Below are 22,700 nucleotides of genomic sequence, written 5' to 3'. Positions count from 1 at the left end.
GACAATAACAGGAGCACTGGCGGGAAGACTTGCTTCCAGTCTTTGCCATCTACAGACACTCTGAATATAGCGTGGCAGATACAGAGGGAGGGTATATACTCTCTCGTTTGTTTCCACTGTCCTCTCTGTAGAGGTGCTACTGAAACCGATGGCACAATGTCGGGAAGCATGCCAAGTGTCTTGCTGGCATACCTTCATTTGAGAGCTGCGTGAAAAACAGTGGCCCAGGTGGCGTTGGGGACCTTATTCAAAATAGGTTAATGTGTACAGGAACAGAAGGAAGTAGTCTTTACGTATTTTAGGTTACACTGACAATCTGAAATGAGTTCTGTGTTTAATCGCATTATTCTGAGACGTACTCGAAGACATGAAATAAAAGCATTGTTTCAGTAAGCGTTACCTAGTGGATTGAGCACTGGACTGCAGCCTGGGGAAGAGAAGCTCAACTGTGTGCTGCTGCTGGCTGGGAAGCCGTGTGAGTTACCATCTTCCTACCGCTCAGTTTCTGCATTTGCAAAAATAAGTGTAATCAGACTGACGACTTTGTAAAATATTTTAAGGTGTCTGCATCAAGATTGTTAAGTACCGTATTGTGTCTTTTTGCTCAGCTTCTCTAAGGATAGGCTTTTTCTTGCCCTTTGGCTTTTGCCATGCAGTTAGCCAACAAGTATCTTTCATTCTTTGAACAGTTGCTGCATTTTATCTGTTCCCACGTATGCTCAGATAGGGTCTTCCCTTCTTGCTCTGTGTAACTCAACGCTCTCTTCAGGGCCATTTGCCTCATTTGAAGTGCTGCTAAGCAAGCCTATGCTAAGTCTACCGGAGTTGCAAAGTTGTTCGGACATACAGAAACTGTAATAGTCTGTAATAAACAATAAATCAGTTTTTGTTCTTTATTATGTATGTTGCCTAGTCTTTCCTCTTTCCAGATCTTTTTTGTAACTTTATCATATAAAATCTCTGCTGTACCTTAAGCAGAGCTGCCATTGTCTGCACTTGTGGGTGATTCTCACTTCTGCAAGTGACAGTTTGGATCCCCTGTGGAGTACTCAAAAAAGTCAACCGAACAAACAAAAAAGGAAGTAAAAAAAAAAAACAAAACCAAACAAAAACACAACAAAAAACCACCCAACAAACAACCACCCAAAACCCACAAACCCCAACAACAGCAAAACCGCCACACTGGAGTAGAAAGTACTTAGCGGTCACAGATTCGTCTGGCCTGTCCCTATCTTAGTCTGTCTGTGTTCTGTTTTTATGCGCTGGGCACTCTGTCTTTCTTCTAGTTGCCTTTCTCAGGCTTTCAAAGCTTCCTCTGTTGAGCTTCTTACTGAGTCCTCGTTATCCTGTTTTGGCTTCCCGTCTGTGCAGTCCCTGTTCCTACGCTCTGCGCCAGCCCCCTTATCAGCCTGCCGTCTCGTGGGGCATCAATTCTTAAAATATTCCACTGGCTATGTACAAATTCTGTTTCATTTGCACAAAGGTATAGGTGTGTATTCTCAAATGTAGCTGTGAAAATGTTTCACCTTGCTAACATGAAGACAAAAAAAGCAAGAGGCTGTCTGTATTTTCACTGCAGAATTTACTGTAATGGGTCCTGAGGTTACTTCTCCCGGTTTAGCCTAGATGAAGTGAGAGCAGTCGCTGCGCTGTGTAACGTGGGGTTTCGGTATTGGTTCTAATACCTGATATACTTGAAGGTGGCCTGAGGTTTCTGAAAGTTATCCTCAGTTCTCTGTGCTGTAATAACCAAACTTGGTCAGGAAATCCTTTTCCTAGGATCTGCAGGAGAACCTGTTTGTCTTTGGTGGATGTATGGAGGGAGCTATGGGGAGGGCTGGGAACGGGAGGGCGCTTCAGCGGTCTCTTACAGGTTCTTCCTGACAGGCGAAATACTTTGCTTCAAAGTATTCCCACGCCCAAGCTTTTGTATACAGAAAAATCCATGGGGGTCACATGATACTAACATTTTGCAACAAAGCAAGGCTTTGATTAGATGTTGAATATTTAGAGCTGACGTAACACTCCCCCTGTTTCCCCCGCACCATCATTCTTTGAAAACTCTGTGGACTAAGCTATTGTGGTGGAATCGGTGCTATACAATAAGCTCAGCCGCTGAACTATATTGTTTAATCAGAGGCTGGATTTCCAAGTAGAACAGAACTTCAAGTTAAACAAACCACAAGATCTCCTGGCAGATTCAGAGGCCTAAATTTTTCGGTTGTGGAATAGATTCTGGTTTTAGCATCTCTTACCCACAAAAGTTTTTGAAAGATACTCAGTTGCATACGTAGTTTTAATAAAATGCAGTTACCTTTGGACTAAGGAGTGACAATCAGGCCCTTATTTGACCTCTGAAACCTTGGTAATACAGGTTTAGCCCAAAACTGTGTCTTAATATGAACTGATGAGCATCATAGAATCTTTATGCATGCGTGGATGGGTACTCTGAACCTGAATTTGTATGCTTAGCTGGGGCTGTAGTGGAATATGGACACAATTATTGTTTTTCCTTTATAGAGTTTATTTAATTTGCTGAGCATGTGTGCTCCACTTTACTTTGCTCACCCACCTCCCGTGTAGGAGAGGCTACTTGCAGGTTCATGTATTTCTAATTGTTTCGTAATCTTAGTTCCATATAAACGACTCTCTTTGCCTGTTTGCTTGCTTGTTGGTTTTTTTTTTTTTTTTGATCAGCTTAGAGTACATCATTAGAGGAGATTTCTGCTTGGATGCTGCCAGCTGATTAGAAGAGTACACCAAGGTTTTGTCTAATCTCTGGTGTGACTGTCATGTGCTGCAGCAAGGAAATGGCTTTGGAAGAAGCAGCCAAATCTGTACGAGTATTAAAACATATTGAGGAGACTAGTATCGGTGGGGATCAAATGGGCAGCCGTTCAGTGCAGGGAGCTTATTAAAAGACAAGGATTAACTTTGCTGTTGTTCATAGAATCATAGAATCTTTGTGGTTGGAAAGGACCTCTGAGATCATACCATGATCTCTGAGTCCAACCATACACACGCAAAAAAAACCCCCCTACAATCTCTGCCACTAGAGCATGCCCTGAAGTGCCAAATCTACACATTTCTTAAACACCTCTAGGGATGGTGACTCGACCACCTCCCTGGGCAGGCTGTTCCAGTGCCTGACAGCTCTTTCAGTAAAGTAATTCTTCCTAATATCTAATCTAAACCTCCCCTGCCGCAGCTTCGGATCATTTCCTCTGGTCCTGTCATTACTCACCTGGGAGAAGAGACCAGCACCCCCCTCTCTACACCCTCCTTTCAGGGAGTTGTAGAGGGCAATGAGGTCTCCCCTCAGCCTCCTCTTCTCCAAGCTAAACATGCCCAGCTCCCTCAGCCTCTCCTCATACGACCTGGTCTCCAGACCCCTCACCAGCCTGGTAGCTCTCCTCTGGACACGCTCCAGCGCTTCAGTGTCCCTCTTGTACAGCGGGGCCTAGAACTGGAGGTCATAGAAGTGGTAAGGGATTCCCAGGATGTACCTACCCTTAAAGGCAAAAAATGTCAGCTGCAAGTGGAAAATGCCCTGCCTCTGCCTCTACTGCAGACAATTTGGCTGGTTCTTTTCATCACCCACTGATTGATTGTGTTCTCCTGCATGATTGCCTTTGGAGGGCAAAGGCTGTCATTACCTTTTAGCCTGAGGGTGGGGATAAAAGGGATGCTGCTGAAGAAGTGCCCGGCATTAGAGGGGGTGAAGTCACAGGAGCAGATCACCATGGTGGAACAGACAGAGAGGTGGGCTGGGGAAGAGCTGGGGCTGTATTTCAAGGACCTCCTCAAGGCTGGGTCTGGGGAACAACCTGGAGAAGTGGCATTGAAGTGGGAGTTGGAGCTGCAGCCAGGTTAAGTGATGTCTGACATCTTTGTTAAGAGGAAAACTAGAACAAAAAGAGGTCTTCCACATCATGATCAGAAATTGATTTAGAGGCCATTACATGCAATGGAAGGCTGGCTTCAGCTAAAGGCAGAAGCAGTACTGCTTTCCAGTGTTCCTTTTTTGTGTTCTTAACTATGTGCTGTTAAAAATAAACTTGAAATCGTGGGGAAATGTTGGCAGGTTAGCTGGTAATTTTACTGAATTTACACTGATTACTTAAGGAAGAAAAAAAAAGGAAGGGGGGATTACATGCCTAGAAAGCAGAAATGCTTATTTTACTGCATATTGCTCTCTTAATGCTATAGCAGGATTCCGTGGTCCTGTGGCAGTCTGAAGTAGATGACCTTTCCAGATGGTGATATTGGTCTCCCTCTGCATTAGTATGGCCTCATTTGCTAGGAGGTCAGGGCAGAGTTCGCCCAGTTCATAACTTGGCTTCCATGCGTGGAAGTTCTGGGCGGCATGGCTTTGTTTCTGGTACAGAATAGCAAAGCGTAGGGAAATCATTGGTATATCTCAAGAGCATTCCATAATGTTTAAGGTGTCTGGTGGTACTGACAAAATGAGGATGTCTGAATTCATCATGCATTCATCATTGGAAACTGGTATTCTCTACTGTTTTCCTTTCTTTTGTGCTCCCAGCATCCACGAGTGCTGAGTTACAAGAAGAAGCTTTTTGGTCAACCAACCAGAAGGATCTCAGTTAAATTTGTTGGTAGGCTAAGAAAGCCTCACAAATGTTTGAGAAGGACAGACAAATTCTTTTGTAACATCATGAACGATTCCAAGCACAGTGCAAGTTAGTAAAGCATTAAATTACTAGAAATCACAGTTCTTAATCTGTATAGCTGAAATTACAATGTAGATGCAACTGAAAAGTCATTCGAGATTCATTAAGTACGAGTAGCCGCAGAAAATCTTGCAAGTGCTGCACGTGATGGAATACCGAATCCATGTGTACCTGACTTGCTGTGTTACAGCTGAACTGATTATTTGCAGCTACTTTCATTAGCTGTTTTGGGGAAAATTACTTTTCTTTCCTCTTCCTGCCTTCCATCATCTTGAAGTTACAGCATCTTCCTCCATTTCGGCATTAAACTTGTGTTATTTAACAAGAGACCTTTTACTTGAAAGTAGCTGCAGTTCTGACCACAGGAGGTTATCTGAAATTCTGAAATGAGAATTCTCCTTTTTTTGTTTTTGAGGGAGAGTGCTCTCCATGGGGAGAATGCGTGTGCTTTGGAAAAAGCAGGGCTTTCTTTGGTCTGTGTCCAAAGCTGCAGTGACTTCTCACAGAATCTTACAGTTGTCTTAGCACTCCCAAACAGGAAGCAGTTGTGTTCAGTTGCGTTCCCTTTGCTTCCATAAGCTTAGCTGCTATGTTCCTAAGAATAAAGTCTAAATAGAACCACAGTTTCCTAGTTAGTAAGGAGGAATCTAATGTTGCTGGTCACAAGGCATGGTGTGTTTCTGAAAGGTTATTTGATATCATGATGGTGAGAATGGCTTAAAAAACTTTTAAGTATAGTATTTTCTGTTGGTGGTGATGGGGAAAGGCTGGGATCCCTAATTTTGCTGTAAGCCCAGATGCCTGTAATCTAGCCTGGTTAGTCTGTGTGTAGAAATCTAAAAACATTCCTATAAAAGGGGCAACTGTGTGTGTGCGCTAAGGTGAAGTGAGTGAAATAAGAGGAAAAGGAGCACTTAGAAATTTCAGTTTGCCATCACGAACCACTGGCCTTTTGCACTTGCACTGTGATATCATCAGATCAGCTTCACCCACCGTTTCCTACCTTCTCTAAGTTATTTCGCCTAAATGCTTCCTAAGCCTCTCCTCCCTCTCCCTCAAAGACAGAGCTCCTGTCACCAGCTGCTGGGACTGATCCAGAGACTCGTTGGCCCAAGGATGGATCTTCGTGCAGGCTGACTGTAATGCATCCAGCCCTTTCACAGATAGCCTTTCTTCAGTTCGTTTAATCTAAAATGAACTGATTTCAATTGGGTGTAGCAGTTCATACTAAGTGAGCATCCCTTCTTGCAGCGTTGTATTTCCTTTTGTGTATCTTCAGGATTTGTTGCTGTTCTTTTCTTTGGGAAAAGTGTCAGTGAATACCTTCCACCTGGGACCGGGTGCTGGCTCAGTTCCCGCCGATAGCCAAATGCGCTGGCATGCTCATCGTTTGGCTCAGGTGTACTATTTTTGATGTGCTACAATAACGAGCAAGTCTGGTATCATATTACTTGATTATTTCTCATTAATATTTCAATTCTGAATATTTTGAGCTGTTTCAAGCAGTACACTAACGAAATCTTGTTCTTCCCAGATTTAAAATTTTGCAGTGTTGGATATTGACCTGCCGTTTGATGCTGTTCTGGTCATTACAGCCACGTGAAATATAATTTTCTGAACCGTCAGTGTAACTGGCAGGAAGATCAAAGTTACAAGCAGCTGATCTCAGATGAGAGATTACAAGGGTAGGATAATCGGATAAAGGGCAGTTGAAGAAATTTGACACTTAAAATACTTATTAAAAATCTGCCTGTCCCTGTGTGTCCTTGATTGCAGTAGTAGAATTTGCCAAGCCTGGGCTTGTCTAGTTAGTCTAGTTAAGGTATTTTGAGGGAAGATACGAGACTCGGAAGTTTATTGTAAATAGAATGTCTAATAACTGATGACATGAATGCAGATGAAGGTTTGTATGTGGAAATGAGCATGTGTGGCTCTTGGCTGATCATTAGTATTTTGTTGTTTTGTTTGTGTGCTGTTTTTTTTATATTTGATAATAACAGTAATCCTGAAACGCGTGTTCCTCCCTTCCTATATGGAAAAAGAAAATGTGTTTAGGAGAGATGCTGGGTATAAATGGAGCTACTTCTAGCAAAAAAACCCATGAACTTGAGATCAACTAATATGTTTGTCAAGGGGATTTGAAGTCAGCAAGAAGTTACATGACACTTTGTGCTGTCAGCCAGCCGAAACTTGACTCATCGATTCAACACGGTGGCTGCTGAAAACAGGAATCCTGTCTACATGTTTTTTCTTGCGAATTAGGTAGAAATATGTAGTGATACTGAATTTTTATTTTTGCCTTCAAATGTAATACTGCATTTACGTAACAGCCTTTTATTTTTTGTGTGTGTTTTCCACATGAATAAACATGAAATTGTAGCAGAAAATTTCATACACTCAGTGTGTGCGTGTATGCACACACGTGTGTAAAACATGGTGATAGAGGTGAGCGATCAATAGAGGAGGGAGCTTTAGCTATTCAAATACGATATCAGGCGCGGAGGGAAACTATATCCTCTGGGGAAGAATTAGTTTCCTTGCAACAACTCTGATCTTTCTGGGATTTGTCAAGTTTTGTTTTAATGCTATTTATAGTGCAGCATATATAAACATTGGCCTGTGTTTAGGTGAAAACACGAAGTTTCATTTGAAGTCGGATTTGTGAAGAGCAGGTTTGTTGCAGCAAACTTTCTTAAAGGTACCCAAACATTTTCAGGTTCCTCAAAGAAGGATTGAAATGATAGCTCCTAGCAATCCAGTTCACTGAAGATGTGTTTTAGAATGTGGAGCTAAGTCTGTTCTGAAGAAAAGCCAGGAGTTGTTTTCGGTTTTTTTCTTCTTTTTTTTCTTAGACTTTGAATTTGAACTTAAACTCCTGCCATATGTTCGCAGAATCATAAAACAGTTTGGGCTGGAAGGGACCTTTAAAAGGCCACCTAGTCCAGCCCCCTGCCATGAGCAGGGACTTCTTCAACTAGATCCGGTTGCGCAGAGCCCCGTCCAGCCTGGCCTTGAGTGTTTCCAGGGATGGGGCATCTCCCACCTTCACCACCCTCAGCGTAAAAATTCTAATCTTCAATTTTAGGTGTGGTATTGTATTTTAGACCATGTTTCAAGTCGTTTGGTCTTTTATCAATGAAGCATGAAATTAAAGATTTGCTCTTAATGGTCTTGTGATCTTTGGGAATGTGCTTCAATTCTAATGCTAGCTTTTTCCTCCCTCTCTCTCTTTATCATACTTTTAGAATTACTCACAAAGATTATAATTGTGCTTGTTGTGGATTACTGCTAAAATTACGTGTTCCCTGAGAAAAAATATGCTGTGAGAGTTTTGGATTTGAGCATACCTTTAAAGCAGCAAACTCGACAGAACCTTTGTCACGTTTGAGAGGTAAAAATAAATTTCTCGAACAGAAAATAAAAGCCAACATCGAACCCAAGGAGAAAAAAACTCCCTCTTACATAATAACTTAGCTTTTGGAAATGAGGTTTTCTAATCAGTGCCAAATGTCTTCTGAGTCATGACAGAATTATGGTGATGAGCAGCTCTCTCCTCAAAGAGGATTTCTTAAGAGACGACAGAAAGGAATGAAAATATATGTATATGTATGCAACATATACATAAAAATACAAAGGTTACTCTATTTACATGCGCACACACATGCTGTGTTACGAACCCTCATTTTGTGGCCCGTCACTAAGCATTTTGCATAACAGAAATACTTGGTGAGTTGCTTCCAGTGTTCTAGGCGTAAAAGAATATTCAGCGTACGCAGAGCTGCCTGTCGAGTGACTGCAGCAGCTTTAAATATTGCTGCTACTACTCCTCTCGAGGCGACAGCCTTCCCAGCTCCGTCCGGCACACGGGAGTGTCTGAGTTTCGTAGATGGCTCAGGAGGAAGAATTTGGTGCAGGGTGCACTCTGAACTAAAATTACTGTATGTCAGCAAAGCTGAAAGGGCATAATTTTCCATATGAGAGGTTGTGACAGATACCTTGGGTGGTAATTACAGTGCAGCAGCTGCTCTAGCATCCAACATCTGCCTGTGGTGTTTTTTTTGACCGATGTGAGCTTGGATTTTACTCAGCTCCTGTAGGTAGTAGTACCAGCGTCAGCCAGAATAAAGGCTGGTGCTCATCTAGGAGGGATTGCTCTCCGGAGCTCTTGTGCAGACTGATGGCTGCAGGGGCAATAATACCTACAGGCACTGAGATGTCGAGTAGGGAATTACCCTCTCATGTGATAACTGTGTTTTTCGCTGGCTGGTATTTGTGCTTTTCATTGTTGGGACAAAATCTGAGCTTTTAATTCTTCAGTCTTTTGAATTAACATACTCATCTTAAAGAAAATTTGTAGTTCAGCAGAAAACAGACCCACGCGTGTTTTACGGTTTCCAAACGCCACATTTTATTTGCAGAATTTTTTGATGTATTGACAGCTATGCCTGCTTCAAGCTTATAGCAGCCATTCAACATGGAAATAAGTAAACATTTTCTCTGAAAACTGTACGGGATTTTGTGGTTCACAGAGGCTTTCTCAGAATGCAGCATGTCAAATAACAAACATCTGCAAAATAGGCAGCGCTGGCTGCGTTTCTGTACTTGTAGGGCATGAGATGGCTTGGACGTGGGAGTTAGACTGGTTTGTTTCTAAAAAGGTGCAAACACACACGTTTAGTTCTTTCATATAACTTTTCTGAGCTTTGTGTATGAGGACTGGCTTCAGGGTTTAAAGGAAGAGGAGAACTGAGACTGAAAATCCCCGCTAGCAGTCAGTGTAAGTGCATTAGTAAGGTTCTCGCTCTAATGCTTCCATGTATTAAACCAGATTTGAATTTACAATGGCACCTGTTGATAAATTGTATTGTCCTTGTAGTGCCAGTGCAGAAACTGCCCGACAGTGACTATTTGAAGTAGCAACTGGGCTTCTTGGCTTCTCAGTTCTGGATTTCATACTGTCCTCCCTGTTGTTAAAGCTGTGAACGCAACTGCATGGAGTCCTAGATGCTGTTAGCTCAAATGTGCTCCCTTTTGCAAGCCACACAGTGCCCAGCCTCTCTGCTCTTCTTCACGTGATGGTCCAGACACAACTTGACTGGTAGATTTTAAAATATTTTACCCAAGGCAGAGTAGGTGACAGTTGATCTTCTAGTGCCCTGTTTGTTCTGCTGTTCTGAGGGTGAATACCTATTGCATCTCTTTCCTGTGAATTTAGCACTTGTGGCTCACTGGCAGAGGTATATTCAATGCAACAACAACAACAAAATTCTCCACTTCTTTCACCTTCCTCAGACATTCTTGTTCAAGTATCCGTATAACAGTTTTTTGATTATTTAGTCAATGGATTTTTTTCCCTGTACCTTCTGCACTCCCTTCCCATCTTAAAATAGAACTGTGCCTTGATAGCCCCCTTTCTTTCCCGTCACTGGCACAGCAGGCATAAGGAGATGGTGTTTGGCTAATAACAATTCTAAGTGCAGTTTAGTTGGGTTTTTAATTTTGGAATTGGATTCAAGTCTGTATGCGTGTGCAACTTAAGTAAAAATTGTAAGATAAAGTCATGATTCACCTTTTTTAATGAAGGCAAAAATTTAGAGTATGTTTAAACCATGTAGGTGCTCATACACACAAAAAGTACACAATACTGCTTAATAAAGTGTAATACATTATCGCTGAAAAAGAACTAACCTTTTTTTGGGAAAAGTAGATAAGTATAAAATGAGAAGCATCATTGTAACCATATCTTTACATAACCAATTTTAAACTGGTCTAAATTATTTTACTTTGAAAGCCAGTTTTATGGTCTTGAAAATCACTAGTTTAGAAGAGTGATAAATCAGACCTTAAAAGCTGAGGAAAAAGTTAATTTAACAAAGGGAACTCATCTTTGAGGGAAGTGCTAATGCATTGTTCCTCGTAGTAAAACAGGAGCAAAAGTATGAACAAACGTGCCTGTTCTTTTTGCCTTTTGTACCTCTTAAGATCTTCAGTAAGCACAGGTAAGTATTTTTTTCTTCCCCAGATTGTTCCAAACAATAAAACTATGAATTTATGGTTAATTAACTTGAGCTGTCTCAAAATATTTTACTGGTACATTGTCTCAGCATTATGGGTAACTCTTACAGAAAACCTCTGCAGAGATTTTTGGGATTTGGATTGCAACCTCTGGTTGCCAATATGTTGATTGTCGGTTTAAATAAAAACATAAAAATGTTCTGTTCTGTTTATTTGTCAGGTTACTGAAGAGTGATTCCTCTGAAAAGTGGATGCATCTAAAAAAAAAAAGTAAATTAAAAAAAGTAATCTTGCAGCAGATGGGAATCCGTTTGGGCTGTTAGACCTGACCGCCGGTTCACAGCCATTGTTGGTAGTTGCTTGTGATTTTGTGCGTAACAGACAAGTGGTATCCTGTAAACGGCATTAAAATTTTATTGGACTCTTTTAATACCATTTTGTGGTGAGAGCATTTGCATTCTTACCCAGTACGGTAACCGTTCTGGTTTGTGGCATAACCAGCATTTGGTACGTGTTACCTTTTAAATACAATTATCTATTGCTGGGAGTGTATATAGCTCCGCGTTTCTCTTGAGTATGTTTCATTTATTACAGGGCCTAATGTGGATAAATCTTTTTAATTAATAACTCTGCAGGTTTTCTAATTTTCGCAGAATTGCTGCACAAATAGATTTTACTTTAGGATCAACTGAGTATACTTGTTGCTTCATAGGGAAAAAACACTGAGTTTTCCAGATATGTCTTGGGCACCTAAATAATACATATAAAGGAATTCCATAAAGTTTTGCAATGTAGAATTGTTGATTCAGTTTATAGCTGTTCATCTAGGTTATTTACATCTCCGTTGGGGTGTTGGAAATGATGCATCTTTGGTGTACCCCCTGGAAGAGGTGCCTTTATAGCTGTGGGCTCGAGCCTGAGTGCAGCTGTCAGTATCTCGGGATAACTCTGTGATACGTTCTCAGTGGTTGGGTGCAGTGAGAGCTCTCGCCAGTTGGACTCTGAAGTAGCCCGCAGTGGTAGCCTGTAGGCGGGGACATGCTTTGAGCCATCAGCAAGCATGGAGAAGCAGGTTGAGCGTGCGACTGTTGACCTCCCGTCTTGTGTCTTGGCTGCTGGAGCCCTGTCAGATGAGCTGCGTGGTGGCCACAGCTGGTTCACAACAGAGAAGTCACAAAATTTTTCTTAGAGGTTGTCCTGCTGCAGAGGATCTGCCCCAGGGAGCACTAGCCAGGCACAATGGCCTGGCACTAGCCATTTTGCTAGTGGAGACTTCTTTCTCTGCAGCCTTGGCATGAGTTTACAGGAGGGTTTGAGGCAAAAAGAAATGCTGCAGGTCAATGGAAGTAAAGGATCTTACGTAACAGGAATTGGCACTTATTACATGGGAAGACTTTACACAGACTTTATAGGCGGTTCTGCGGATGGTGGTACTAAATTAGGCTCTTTGGAAGTGAGTTGCACAGTTTGAATTCTGAGAACAGGTTTGTCTTTGATTCTCACTTGACTCGTACACGCCGTCAGCCCCTTCATTCCAAATGAGTACAGTTTCTGTGGAAGTTCATGAATTATTTCTTTGTTTGAACAAGTTTGTGTCCTTTTGTTTCAGTCTTGAGAATGTGTATCTTAATGTTTTCGTGGGTTGGTTGTTTGTTTTCTGAAATAACCTTATTCCATGATGTTAAGATCTCCAAGCACTTACTGTAACTTTTTCAGAAGGTCCTGAAAAGGTTGGATTATAGTTCATATCTTTTAGGCAGAAACTTTATTTCTTTTCTCTTACAGAGCATGAATAAGTCTTTGATTAAATCCTTTTTTGTTCAACAGAATCTGTCTATGACCTTCTCCCAAAGGAGCTGCAGCTACCACCTTCCAGAGAAACATCTGTAGCATCCATGAGCCAAACAAGCGGTGGCGAGGCAGGTTCGCCGCCTCCAGCTGTAGTCGCTGCTGGTAAGCATTCTCATTTATTCAGTCGCTTTGTTGAGGTTTGTAACGTTCTGGCCAACATGAACAGTGCTGGCAAAGTTTTGATTGTAAAAAAAAGAGCTTGTGGAGAAGTAACAGAGTTCATTCTAGGAGAATTTAGGTAATAAAAGTTAAACTGGGTGATGTAAATTATCAGGTTTTAATGGTTGTTGTATTTCATATATATCTTCTTAAAAAATAAATTATCTGTTTCATTATTCTGTTACAACGCAAGACAGGCCTGTTAACTCCTAGAATGCACTCTGCCTTCAGAGTAATAAATACCAATTTGGAGCTAAGGCACAATGCTGACTGACTGTAAAACAGCAAATTCTAGCCAGGATAAAAAATGGAATGGGAGATTACGTTTTGAGCCATGAAGCTTTTACCAAACTGTAAGCACGAAGAAAGGTTATGTTTTTCTTTAAGAGGCCGGAGGAAGCTTAGTTTTTAAACTCCATTCACACATAGCTCTCTATTGTAATGTATTACAAATTTCTCAGATACACGAGAACATAATATATGTCAGGATGGCACTTCTATAAACTGATAAGTTTAAATTAGTTATTTTTCTAATTGACAGCATATAAAAATGAGACATGACCTTTTTATCTTCATCTTTATCTTACTCGCAGTCACATTTTAGACTTTAGTCTAAAGACTCTGTCATTGATCTTCATTAAACGTAAAAAAGTGAGGATTTAAGGGCAAAGTTCTGATGTGTGAGGTTAGCCTTAGTGCTGGTTTGCATCTGGAACTCCTGTCAGTAACTTCTATATATTGTGCCATGAGGAAAAAAAGGGGAAAACGATCATGCTCGTGATTGATGCATCTTTCTTCATCGCATAAGGGGTTTTTTTTGCATAATTTGATCCCCATATTTCTTATAAGGTCATGATTCACTTTCCTAATTGGCCTTAAATTGTTGCTTGAGAAAAATGTATCTATTTAAGGTGAGGATTCGGATAGCTGTATTATTCCTTTTTTCTCTCTATGAGTTCATATGCATTAAATGTTTGTATGAGAATGTTTCCCAGATTTGCATGGTACAGGAATCCTGATCAGAAACTGAAGCGATTGTAGCCTTGTCAGAGAAACTTTACAGCACTGCTCACCATTCATGTTTTGCCAGACCTCTTCTGAGACAACCTGTGGATTTAACTGTGCACAGTGGGACTTCAGGCGTTGAAAGAATTTGATGTTTTTATTTATTATATTGAAAGGATTTGATATTTTCATGTCGCTTATTAAAAAATAAATCGGGCATATCTTTCTAAAATCAAGATACTTAATGATCGGTTTGGTTCAAAGACAGCAACCAAATCCTGCAGAAACATGTACTTTAAAAAAAAAAAGTGAACCAAGAAATCACACAAACCCTGTTACACTCTAAATCCACAGATAGACATGAACTGCTAATTAATTCTGTATCTAACAGAAAAGACTTAAAAACTTGAATGGAACTAAATGTCTGTTACCTCCAGGTATTTAGTGTCTGCTAACAGCCAGTCCAGTTCCTTTTTAAAAAAACTAAGAATATGTTAGCTCTTGGGGTTAAACTGCAGCACGATTTGCTTGAATGAAAAACTTCAAAAAATAGTGTTGAGATTTTTTGGTTAACCCTGAAAGGAGACCTTCAATTAAGAACACTTTTCAGTGTCAGAGATAGCGTAGTTTCAACAAAGATTTTAAGCTGATACCACTGCGGAAAGAAGAGCTTTCCAAGTGTGTGCTGCTGAGTGCGTTGGATCAAGGACCTGCTCCAGGTTAGAGTTGTCTCGGATGGGTTTACTGCGGCTCCGCGCAAATGCTTTTGGTGGCACCAGGAAAGGAGGAATGCGGGGAAGAAGCAGCAGTCAGCAAAGGTGGAGCTAGCTTCTCTCAATGGCTGCCAGTTTGTGCTGGTTTAAACTGTTTGCTGAACTGTGGCTTTGGAGACCTTCCATCGGTGGTGTGATGAGACAGGTCAGTTTCTGGGTGCTGTTACAATCAGGATCAGAAGCATTAAACACAAGCAACTACAGTTCTTCAAGTTGTTAAAAATTGTCTTAAAAAAACCACCTAACCAACCATCCAACCAAAAAAACCCAAACAGCCCACAGGCTAGTTTTGTTTTCATTGCTTATGTCACTTTCCACTCCAGTGAGGGCAAGAACAATTGAACCTTGGTCCTTTATAAACACATAATTGTGATGGTCAGGATTGTTCAACAGGGAGTTGAGCTGTGTTAGACGCGTAAGGAGAGGTGAGCCCTGGCCCAAAGCAGCGTTGCTGGTACTGTCGCAGGGGAATGGGTGCCTGACCTCTGCATTTTGGCCAATGAATAATATCAGATAGACAGTTTTAGCATAACAGCTTAGTGGGGTTTTTCTTTGGTTTTTTTCCTCCTCTCTCTTTCACCACATCCTTAAAAGAAAATACATGCCTCTCAGATAAATTGTTTACCTGCAAAACAGGTCTGTAGGCTGTGTTCCAAAACGATAGAGAGAGAGCAGAAAGCTGAAAAGAACGGTCCCTGCTCTTCCCTCCGGTGTTGGGAGGCGAGATATCTATAAAATATATAAGATATATTATAACCCAAGGGTGGACAGATAGTTGGGTATTTCTGGTAAGTCTGAGGCCAGACCTTTTTTTCCTCTTTAAAGCTGGGGACAAACTCTTAGGAACAGAGGAAGGAACATCAATGTCTATAAAAGTTGTAGGGGGATACAAGGAGAGGCGAACTTCCTCTTTGCGGTGCGTGTCAGTGGGTTGTTTCATAGTTATATAGTCTCCCCTCCCACAAATTCCTGCTGTGTAGTGGCTGATCAGGATTCCTCCTCCAAGCCATCTTGAACTCAGCACTTCTGACCTGATGCTGGTACCCGCAGCACGCAGCTGCCATGGAGCAGGAGTGTTCCCCGGTGTTCTCAGTTGACATCCAGAATCCCAGGAGCACTTTTGCTTTTCATTGAGGTTAGTGGTGTGTTTCTTTTGCACCCAAATCACTTTCTGAAGAGAACAGGACACAAGTGTTTCAGCTGCATTCTTGCTGTAGCTGTACCATGTTTCTAGGTAAAAGGGTGTATCATGTTTTACTATTTTCTGCAATTATTTTAGGATTGCTATAGTGTCTTTGAAAAGTTGCTACCACATTCACAACCCTGTCATCCAGTCTCTTGTAGTAATGAGAAGTTTGGCTGGGCTGGACTCTGATTTCTTAACAGGAGAATAAGAGGAAAATCAGCCTGGGCTTTGTGCCTGTCTATATGCTTATGCAGGAAAACATAAATATGTATTTTATGCTTAAATTTTAAAAGACTGAGATTGACCATTCATTTGCATAAATCACGTCCTTAATAGCAGACTATAGGCACGCTTTGAAGGAGCTGACACTGTACAGATGGTAGGGTAGAGAAGAAAGATGACTTTGGCATCCTAGTGTTGCCGTATCTGAAATCTTCCCCTTGCTTTGTGTTTCTCTTTTGTTTGTGTCAGCTCTTACTTGCTCTAAAGCCTTACTTTTTTGGGAAATGATGAGGAAATGATAGTTCAATCTCCATAGCGTTGTAGGTAATGTCACTTACTCTTGTTTTTAAAAGGAAGGGCTAATTTGAAAAGCTGCTAGCAACATCGTATGTAGAAGTCAATTGCAGCTATGATTACTCTTGATAATGAGAGGATTATGTTACAGGGAATGATCCGAAGTGGTGAGAGCTTTTTACTACTCCTGTAGTAGTCAACACAGTTTGTTCTCTGCTTCCCAAAACACAGACTAAGGTAGTATCTGGCTGAAATTCAGCTTACTTGAGGCTTTTCTGTTAGTCAGTTTGCTGTGGGGCGTTGTTCCATATAAATCACGTCATAGGTGAGAAATGTATCTATTGCTGCAGTTAACTTCTCTGTTTTTTTTGGAGGAGCAGGATGGGCTGTTTTTAGCAGTGATGACCATGCAGGGGCAGACTTCTAGTTCTACCATTTGGAAATTTGTTTTGTGATTTACAGAACAGTTTTAAGAGTATTAATATGGAATGTTGCTGATTGGATTTTCATTAATTTGTTAATAAATGTGTATCTCATATTCATTAATCCAGACAAAAGAGGTATTACCCACTCTCTCAATATCAAACAGGCAAGTATAATTTAATAGAACTCTAGGATTTTGAGCTGTTCGCAACCTAAGCTGCTCTCTCAAGCTTCTAATTCTGTTATTCTTCTGGAAAGCAGAAAGGAGAAAAGGATCTGGTTTTACCGCTAGTAACTGTTCCCTGTGCTTGCTATTTGAATTACAAGTGGCTTTGTTCAGGGGACAGGAAAAGGAGGATTTTGCCTGGTGCGGTACCACAAACACATTAAATATGAATCATCTTCTAGACTCTTGAAAGGCATGAGGGTGTCATGCTGAGAAATGTCATTGTAAGCTGTGCCTGGAGATTTCTTATATGAAATAAATGTGCCCGAAGCTTTAATAGCGCCTTCTACACAATATTTTTAAGCTCCAGTTGCGAGGAGGGATGCTTGATTCTTTTCAGTTGGTTCTTAAAGGTTGAACAGTTTTTTCATGTTGATCAAGACACACTGAACAAGTGCTTCAAATGCTTAAAATTCACACTGCTAATTTAAGTCCTTTCTCAAAGGTGTCTTTCTAGTTGGTAGGTCAACACCTTGTCCTTGTCTTTCGGGGCTGGTTCAGCAGTATTTTTGACCACGTACTTTAAACAAGCGTTGCATTTTCATCTTTTATCTGCAGTGACAGGAATGCTGGAACCTTCTGAACCCCAGTGAAGAAAACTGTTACAGAAACTTGCTTCTCTGCCTGTCGCCCGTTCGTTCTCTCTGTAGCAGATCTTGGAATGAGCTTCTTCGGCTTGTTGCTGATCTCTTAAGCTGCTCTCCATTTTCCACAGAGGCAAATATATATCTTTCCGTATTTTTTGTATCGCTCCCCAGGATAGTATGTCCTGCATCCTTTCCATCCTGACAGTTTCCAGTTCTTATCTCAAATTGAATTCTCCACAGAGTGGTGTTCTTGCTGTAACAAGAGGGGAACGGATTTTATGCCACTGAGGTGTGTTTACTGAACTCTGTATCCTTCATATTTGGATACAACTTAGTGTTGAATTTTTCTGCCTCCCAGACATCTAAGTTTGCCTCCTGGGAAAATATTTGATAAATGATAAAAGTTTTACCTTTTTCTGGTCATGCCAATTTTGTGCTCCTTTTTAATTAAAGGGACAAACTACTTGTCCAAACAGGAGTAACTGGCTTTTTTGATCGGAGTTGTTATTGAAATACTTGCTATAAGCAGTTTTTGTCATTTTAATTATGAAAACAAGGATTTGCTTCTCAATTGCTACTGTAGAGAAATGGATAAAAATATCTGAGTCCTCTGTGGGGTAGAGAGCAGATGCTGAGGGGTATGGGTCATGGGTTTCGCTGCCAAGATAAGGCTTTTTCACCTTTCTCAAGCTAAAGATTCTAATAAAGCTTCGAAATGGAGATGGAGGAGGTGGGGGTGGGTTGTTTTGGTTTGTTTTTTCTTTTTTTTCCTAGTAGAGTCAGATTTCTTGATTTTTATTTTTAATGAAAATATTTTGTCAATTTATCATCCTTCCTGGTGTCATTAGTCAGTTTTTCCTGTTGATACAGAAATAATTACCAGAAATTTCAAAGGGGATATCAGTCCTGCTCCTAATTCTGTTATCCTGGGCTTATAAGTGCACGTTGTAAACAAATTATCAGAAAAAAAGATTATTCTTTGTAGTTGACCTCCAATGCTTGTAAAAACTTCCATTTCTTTGTAGGCTTTTCCCTTCCCCTTCCCACCGCCCTCCCAGTTGGAAATACCTTCCTGTAATTTCCTAGGAGGATGTCTTCCAGGGATTTCTGTCTGCAGCGTGCCTGCTTCAGTCATGCGTCAAATACTTCTTTCTTACAGAATTAATTTAAACCAGATCCTGATGCTCTTTAAAAATGCATCTTCCTGGTGCTGTATATTAGTACAGTGCTCTGGCTTGTTAGCACTAACATGGATGTGAGGAAGTTTAAGTATTACTCCTGGCAATAGCCTGTGCCCAAAGGAGCTACAGTGGAGCTAATTGCGTGAGTCTGGGCCATAATTAGGTCCAGTCAGGGGCGGTGGAGAGGTTCCTTCATCGTTCCGAACTGTCTGCTGGTGAGAAGTCATCGCCAGGAAATGCGAAATAAAAAGATTTCTCTTACTGTTTCCATTTTATGGGAACTTTTTAGATAAGGTGTTCTCTGCAAATTCAGTTAAAACATTGTAGTTGTGTGGGACTGTGTGTGCGTTGAGTGCATACCTACTCCTCTGCATGGAGCAGAGCCTCCTCATACTTACCTATACAGGATTATATAGATGTACTCTAGATCATCTCTTTTTTTCTAACTTAAGTTTATTTTCAGTCTTCCTGAATCTCATATAGTCAGTAAACCCAGTTTTCCAGAACCGTTCAATCAAACACAAGATGTTTTATCATTCCAAGAGATTTTTTTTAATAGTAAATTCCTGCATTAAGTGGCTCCTATTCTTACATCACAAAGGCTTGAGAATTACTTTGTGACAAGAGAATTCCCTGTTTCTTAATGAATAATGAAAACCTAGGTCAGTGAAGGGCAAAAAGAGAACCATCTTGTATTATTATGTTTGGGCACCTCTTTGCAGTAGCAGCATCGAAGACTTCATGAAGGCCAAGAGGAGTTCTTAATTTCTCAGGAAAAAACCCCACTGGGGTATCTGAGGAACAAAAGAGTCTGTTTCTTAAGTTGAAGTGTTCTTTGTCAGATCCATCAATCCTGACATCACTGTACAGTCCCTCTTTTAGGGTAGCGGGCTCTGGAGGGAGCTGAGGAGATGACGAGTAGAGCTTGAAGAGAGCAGCTGAGGGTCCTGGAGTTCTGACTTGCTGGTTATCGCTCCGAGTGGGGAAGGATCTAAGATATAAGATACATGGAATTGGTGTGTGTGAGCCACTAACAAAAATTCTACTTAGATACCTAAACTTGAGTGTTAATTTAATAACAGATGTCATTTATAACAAAAACAGATTGATTGATGTATTTACCCAAGGTATAATGCACTGCTTGGTGTTCAGCATGTGAATGTAAGGGGAATTTACACTGTTGGGCTTAATGTAAATTAAATTAACCTACCTATCTTGAATCTGAGTGTTTTTAATAACTGGTGAATTGGATTGCTTTATTATATTTGCTGGGATGCTAGTTTTTTTCTCTATTAATACACTTAACTTGCATTCTAGCTTCGCCATTCAGAGACAGGCATCGAGTGGTGGGTTGTGTGACAGTGTCTGTCAATAGTGAAGACAAATAGTGCCAGAGACACTTAACCCATCCAATCTCACCCAGGGTATAGGTCGGTCTTGTTTTCAGACTTCTTCATAAGTCTCTTTTCTTTCTTTCTTTTTTTTTTTCGTTTTATTTCTAAATAGTGGATTGATACTGATTTGAAACTAAACTTTTTGGAAAAGTTTTTGACATTACATCAGTAATACAAGAAGACGAAAAGTAGAAACCCAAGTTTGGCATGTGAGGTGTTGAAAGCAGGTTTGCAGCCACTTTGTAAGTTCTGGGTTTTACCTTTAAAACCTTTGGTAACACAAGGGTTGATGGTGAAAATTTTGCACATAGCATCCTTCTGGTTTTGTTCTGAAATTGTTCCTCTGTGTCCAGTGGTTCAAATAAACCAATTAACATACAAAAGTCTTACCAAGAACATGATATGTTACATAAATTAACAAATTTAATAAATGGGTATACTTCATATATTAAGCTTATTACACCACGTAAACCTCACCCTGTGTGGTGAGTCTTCATTTTTGTCTTAATTGTTTTCTGAACATAGCTTAGGGGATTGCATGGGATGCAGGCTAGGTTCTGAGGAAAAGGCAAGTTCTCTAATGGCTTTTTGCTAGTCCTGGCTGTTCATGCACAGATGGATGAAAAACTTGTGAAATCAAAAACATCTTCAGTTTATTTGCGTTTGCAATCCTAATCTTTCCAGTCTGGGAAATGACTTGCTTTGCACTCCAGCTGCAATAAAAGAAAGAAAAGTCATCAGGATGGACACTCTGTGTTTCTTTTTGAGAACTTGGTAATCTTTGCTGTATTTAACAATCTCTTTGGAAAGAATGAACAAGGATTTTAGGATTGGCTCCATGTACGTGTTATCTAAAGACAAGACTCCCTCAATGCCAAGTAGGGATTTTTAAAACCTTTTTCTTTCTCCTGCCTTTCAGACCTTTTTTTAGAGGCTGAATGCCTTGTTTGACTTCACAAAATAATAGGATATAGAAATATATGTCAGTGCCTTGGTTGCTAACTCAGGAGGTAATAAACTTTCTTTGTACGATGCTTTATGTTATTGAAAAGAAAAAGACTGCACTGATTGGCTCACGGGGATGCTCTTTGCTATGTGTTCCCTTAGTCTCTGATACTATATTAGCCCGTGAGTCTTAGCAGCATGCGTCTGTGCCACATGCGTGTTGCACCCCTTCTTCCACTGCCTGCTTTTTGGCTGTTTTTTGTTTTCAGAAACAACCTGAATTATTCAGTCTCTTGGTTGTGGATGTAATTCTGTTCGCTGCCTGAAGGCGAGGTAGCTGGGAGTGGTAGGCTCCTTTCAGGCTTTCTGGGAAGCACATGTACAAATGACAGGTATCATGAACAACTGGAATTTCTTTGAAATTTAGTTTTCCTGGGAGTAGTGCGGAGTAATTGGTTATCTTTATTGCATTCTTAACTCCAGCACTAACCACTTAGTTTGTTAGTTCTTGGTTATTTTCTATGTTCCATGTACCCATTACAGAATTGCCTGTTATTGATGTGCAAATTATGATGTCCAAAATAGAACTAGGGCTTCCTTATGCTGAACTGTTTGATATCATTCTGCCTTTCTTAAAGGAAAAAAAAAAACAAAAAAAAAAAAAAAACAAAAAAAAACCAACAAAAACTCGCAGGACAGGCAACAAACTCGGAATTACTTATTTCAACTGCCTTACATGGTAGACTGATGGCAATGAATAGATTCAGGAGGTTTAGTTTCAACAGTGATCAAAGTTGCTCTAATGTGGAAGTAGTTTTCTTTTCTCTCTCATTTTTTTTAATTAAGAAAAAGGAAAAAAACACCCCACCTTGTAACGCTGGTGCACGTTTCATTTATAATACTGTGGCTGCATACTTGCCATAACATGCACTTGGCTTCTATTCAGCATTGTTGCTCTGAAAGCAATTTTTATTTTGAGGCTGTGTTAAAATATATTCAGTCATATATTTCAAGATGTATATACTCATTTAAACTATATATTTGTCATTGCAAGCACTGTTAAATTGAAAATGAAAGAGCCACCTGTAACAATTCCCATTAATATGTGTCTAAAGAAAGTAACCTCAAATAAAAGAAATGCTTAAACTGGGAAGGGTGTGTGTATGTTTCCAGTCTTAACTTGACGGACCAGTGACCCAGTACACCGCTCACGCTGAACGTCCACTGGTTGTATTTTGTTCATTGTCTGTGTGTTGGGGAAAAGTTGATTCCTCAAAACCAAGAAATGCAAAATGCTCTCACCTTTTAAAGCAATACCAGTCAAGTGTGAATTACTGAAACCTTTAGAAAAAACTTATTTTTTCCAAAATGCAGCATATTCAACCAAGAGGTCTCCTTTAGGTATCAGATACGCACGTGTTGTCACTGGCTTTAGAATAAATTGATAAAACAAAATGAAGCCATGTAAAGCATATAGTGCTTTATTCATGATAGTATCTTTGTGAATCCAATTTGGTTGACCCCGTTTATTTATTAGTTCAAAGGCAGATGAGTTGGCTAAAGGCCTGCAGCCTCTCTGAGAAAACGTAATTTTTACTGTTTCTTAGTATTTGTGTAACTTAACATTACTAAAGCAATTACTAATTTATCCTCCAAAATAGATTTTTGTCTATTTGATTGTTCTAATATAGCCAGTTTATTTCATTGGCTGTAATATTTGTCATACTTTCTTACATGTTTTTAAT

The 22,700-nt window shown here is 40.3% G+C and overlaps 1 protein-coding gene across 3 annotated transcripts in view; it reads left to right on the top strand.

Annotated features, from left to right (window-relative positions):
• Positions 1–22,700, top strand: part of NFAT5 (nuclear factor of activated T cells 5) — a 68,939-nt gene that overhangs the window by 14,011 nt on the left and 32,228 nt on the right. For 2 of the 3 annotated variants that reach the window (XM_074582609.1, XM_074582607.1), the window contains exon 2: positions 12,537–12,662. In XM_074582609.1, the coding sequence (XP_074438710.1) occupies positions 12,537–12,662 (126 nt within the window). Of the gene's footprint in view, positions 1–12,535; positions 12,663–22,700 lie in introns of those variants that run through there. The other variant, XM_074582608.1, reaches the window with a different exon arrangement.

Source organism: Larus michahellis, chromosome 4, assembly GCF_964199755.1.
Source record: "Larus michahellis chromosome 4, bLarMic1.1, whole genome shotgun sequence".
Lineage (NCBI taxonomy): Eukaryota > Metazoa > Chordata > Aves > Charadriiformes > Laridae > Larus > Larus michahellis.
Note: the sequence above shows the minus strand (reverse complement) of the source record. Positions and strands in the feature narration are given on the sequence as shown.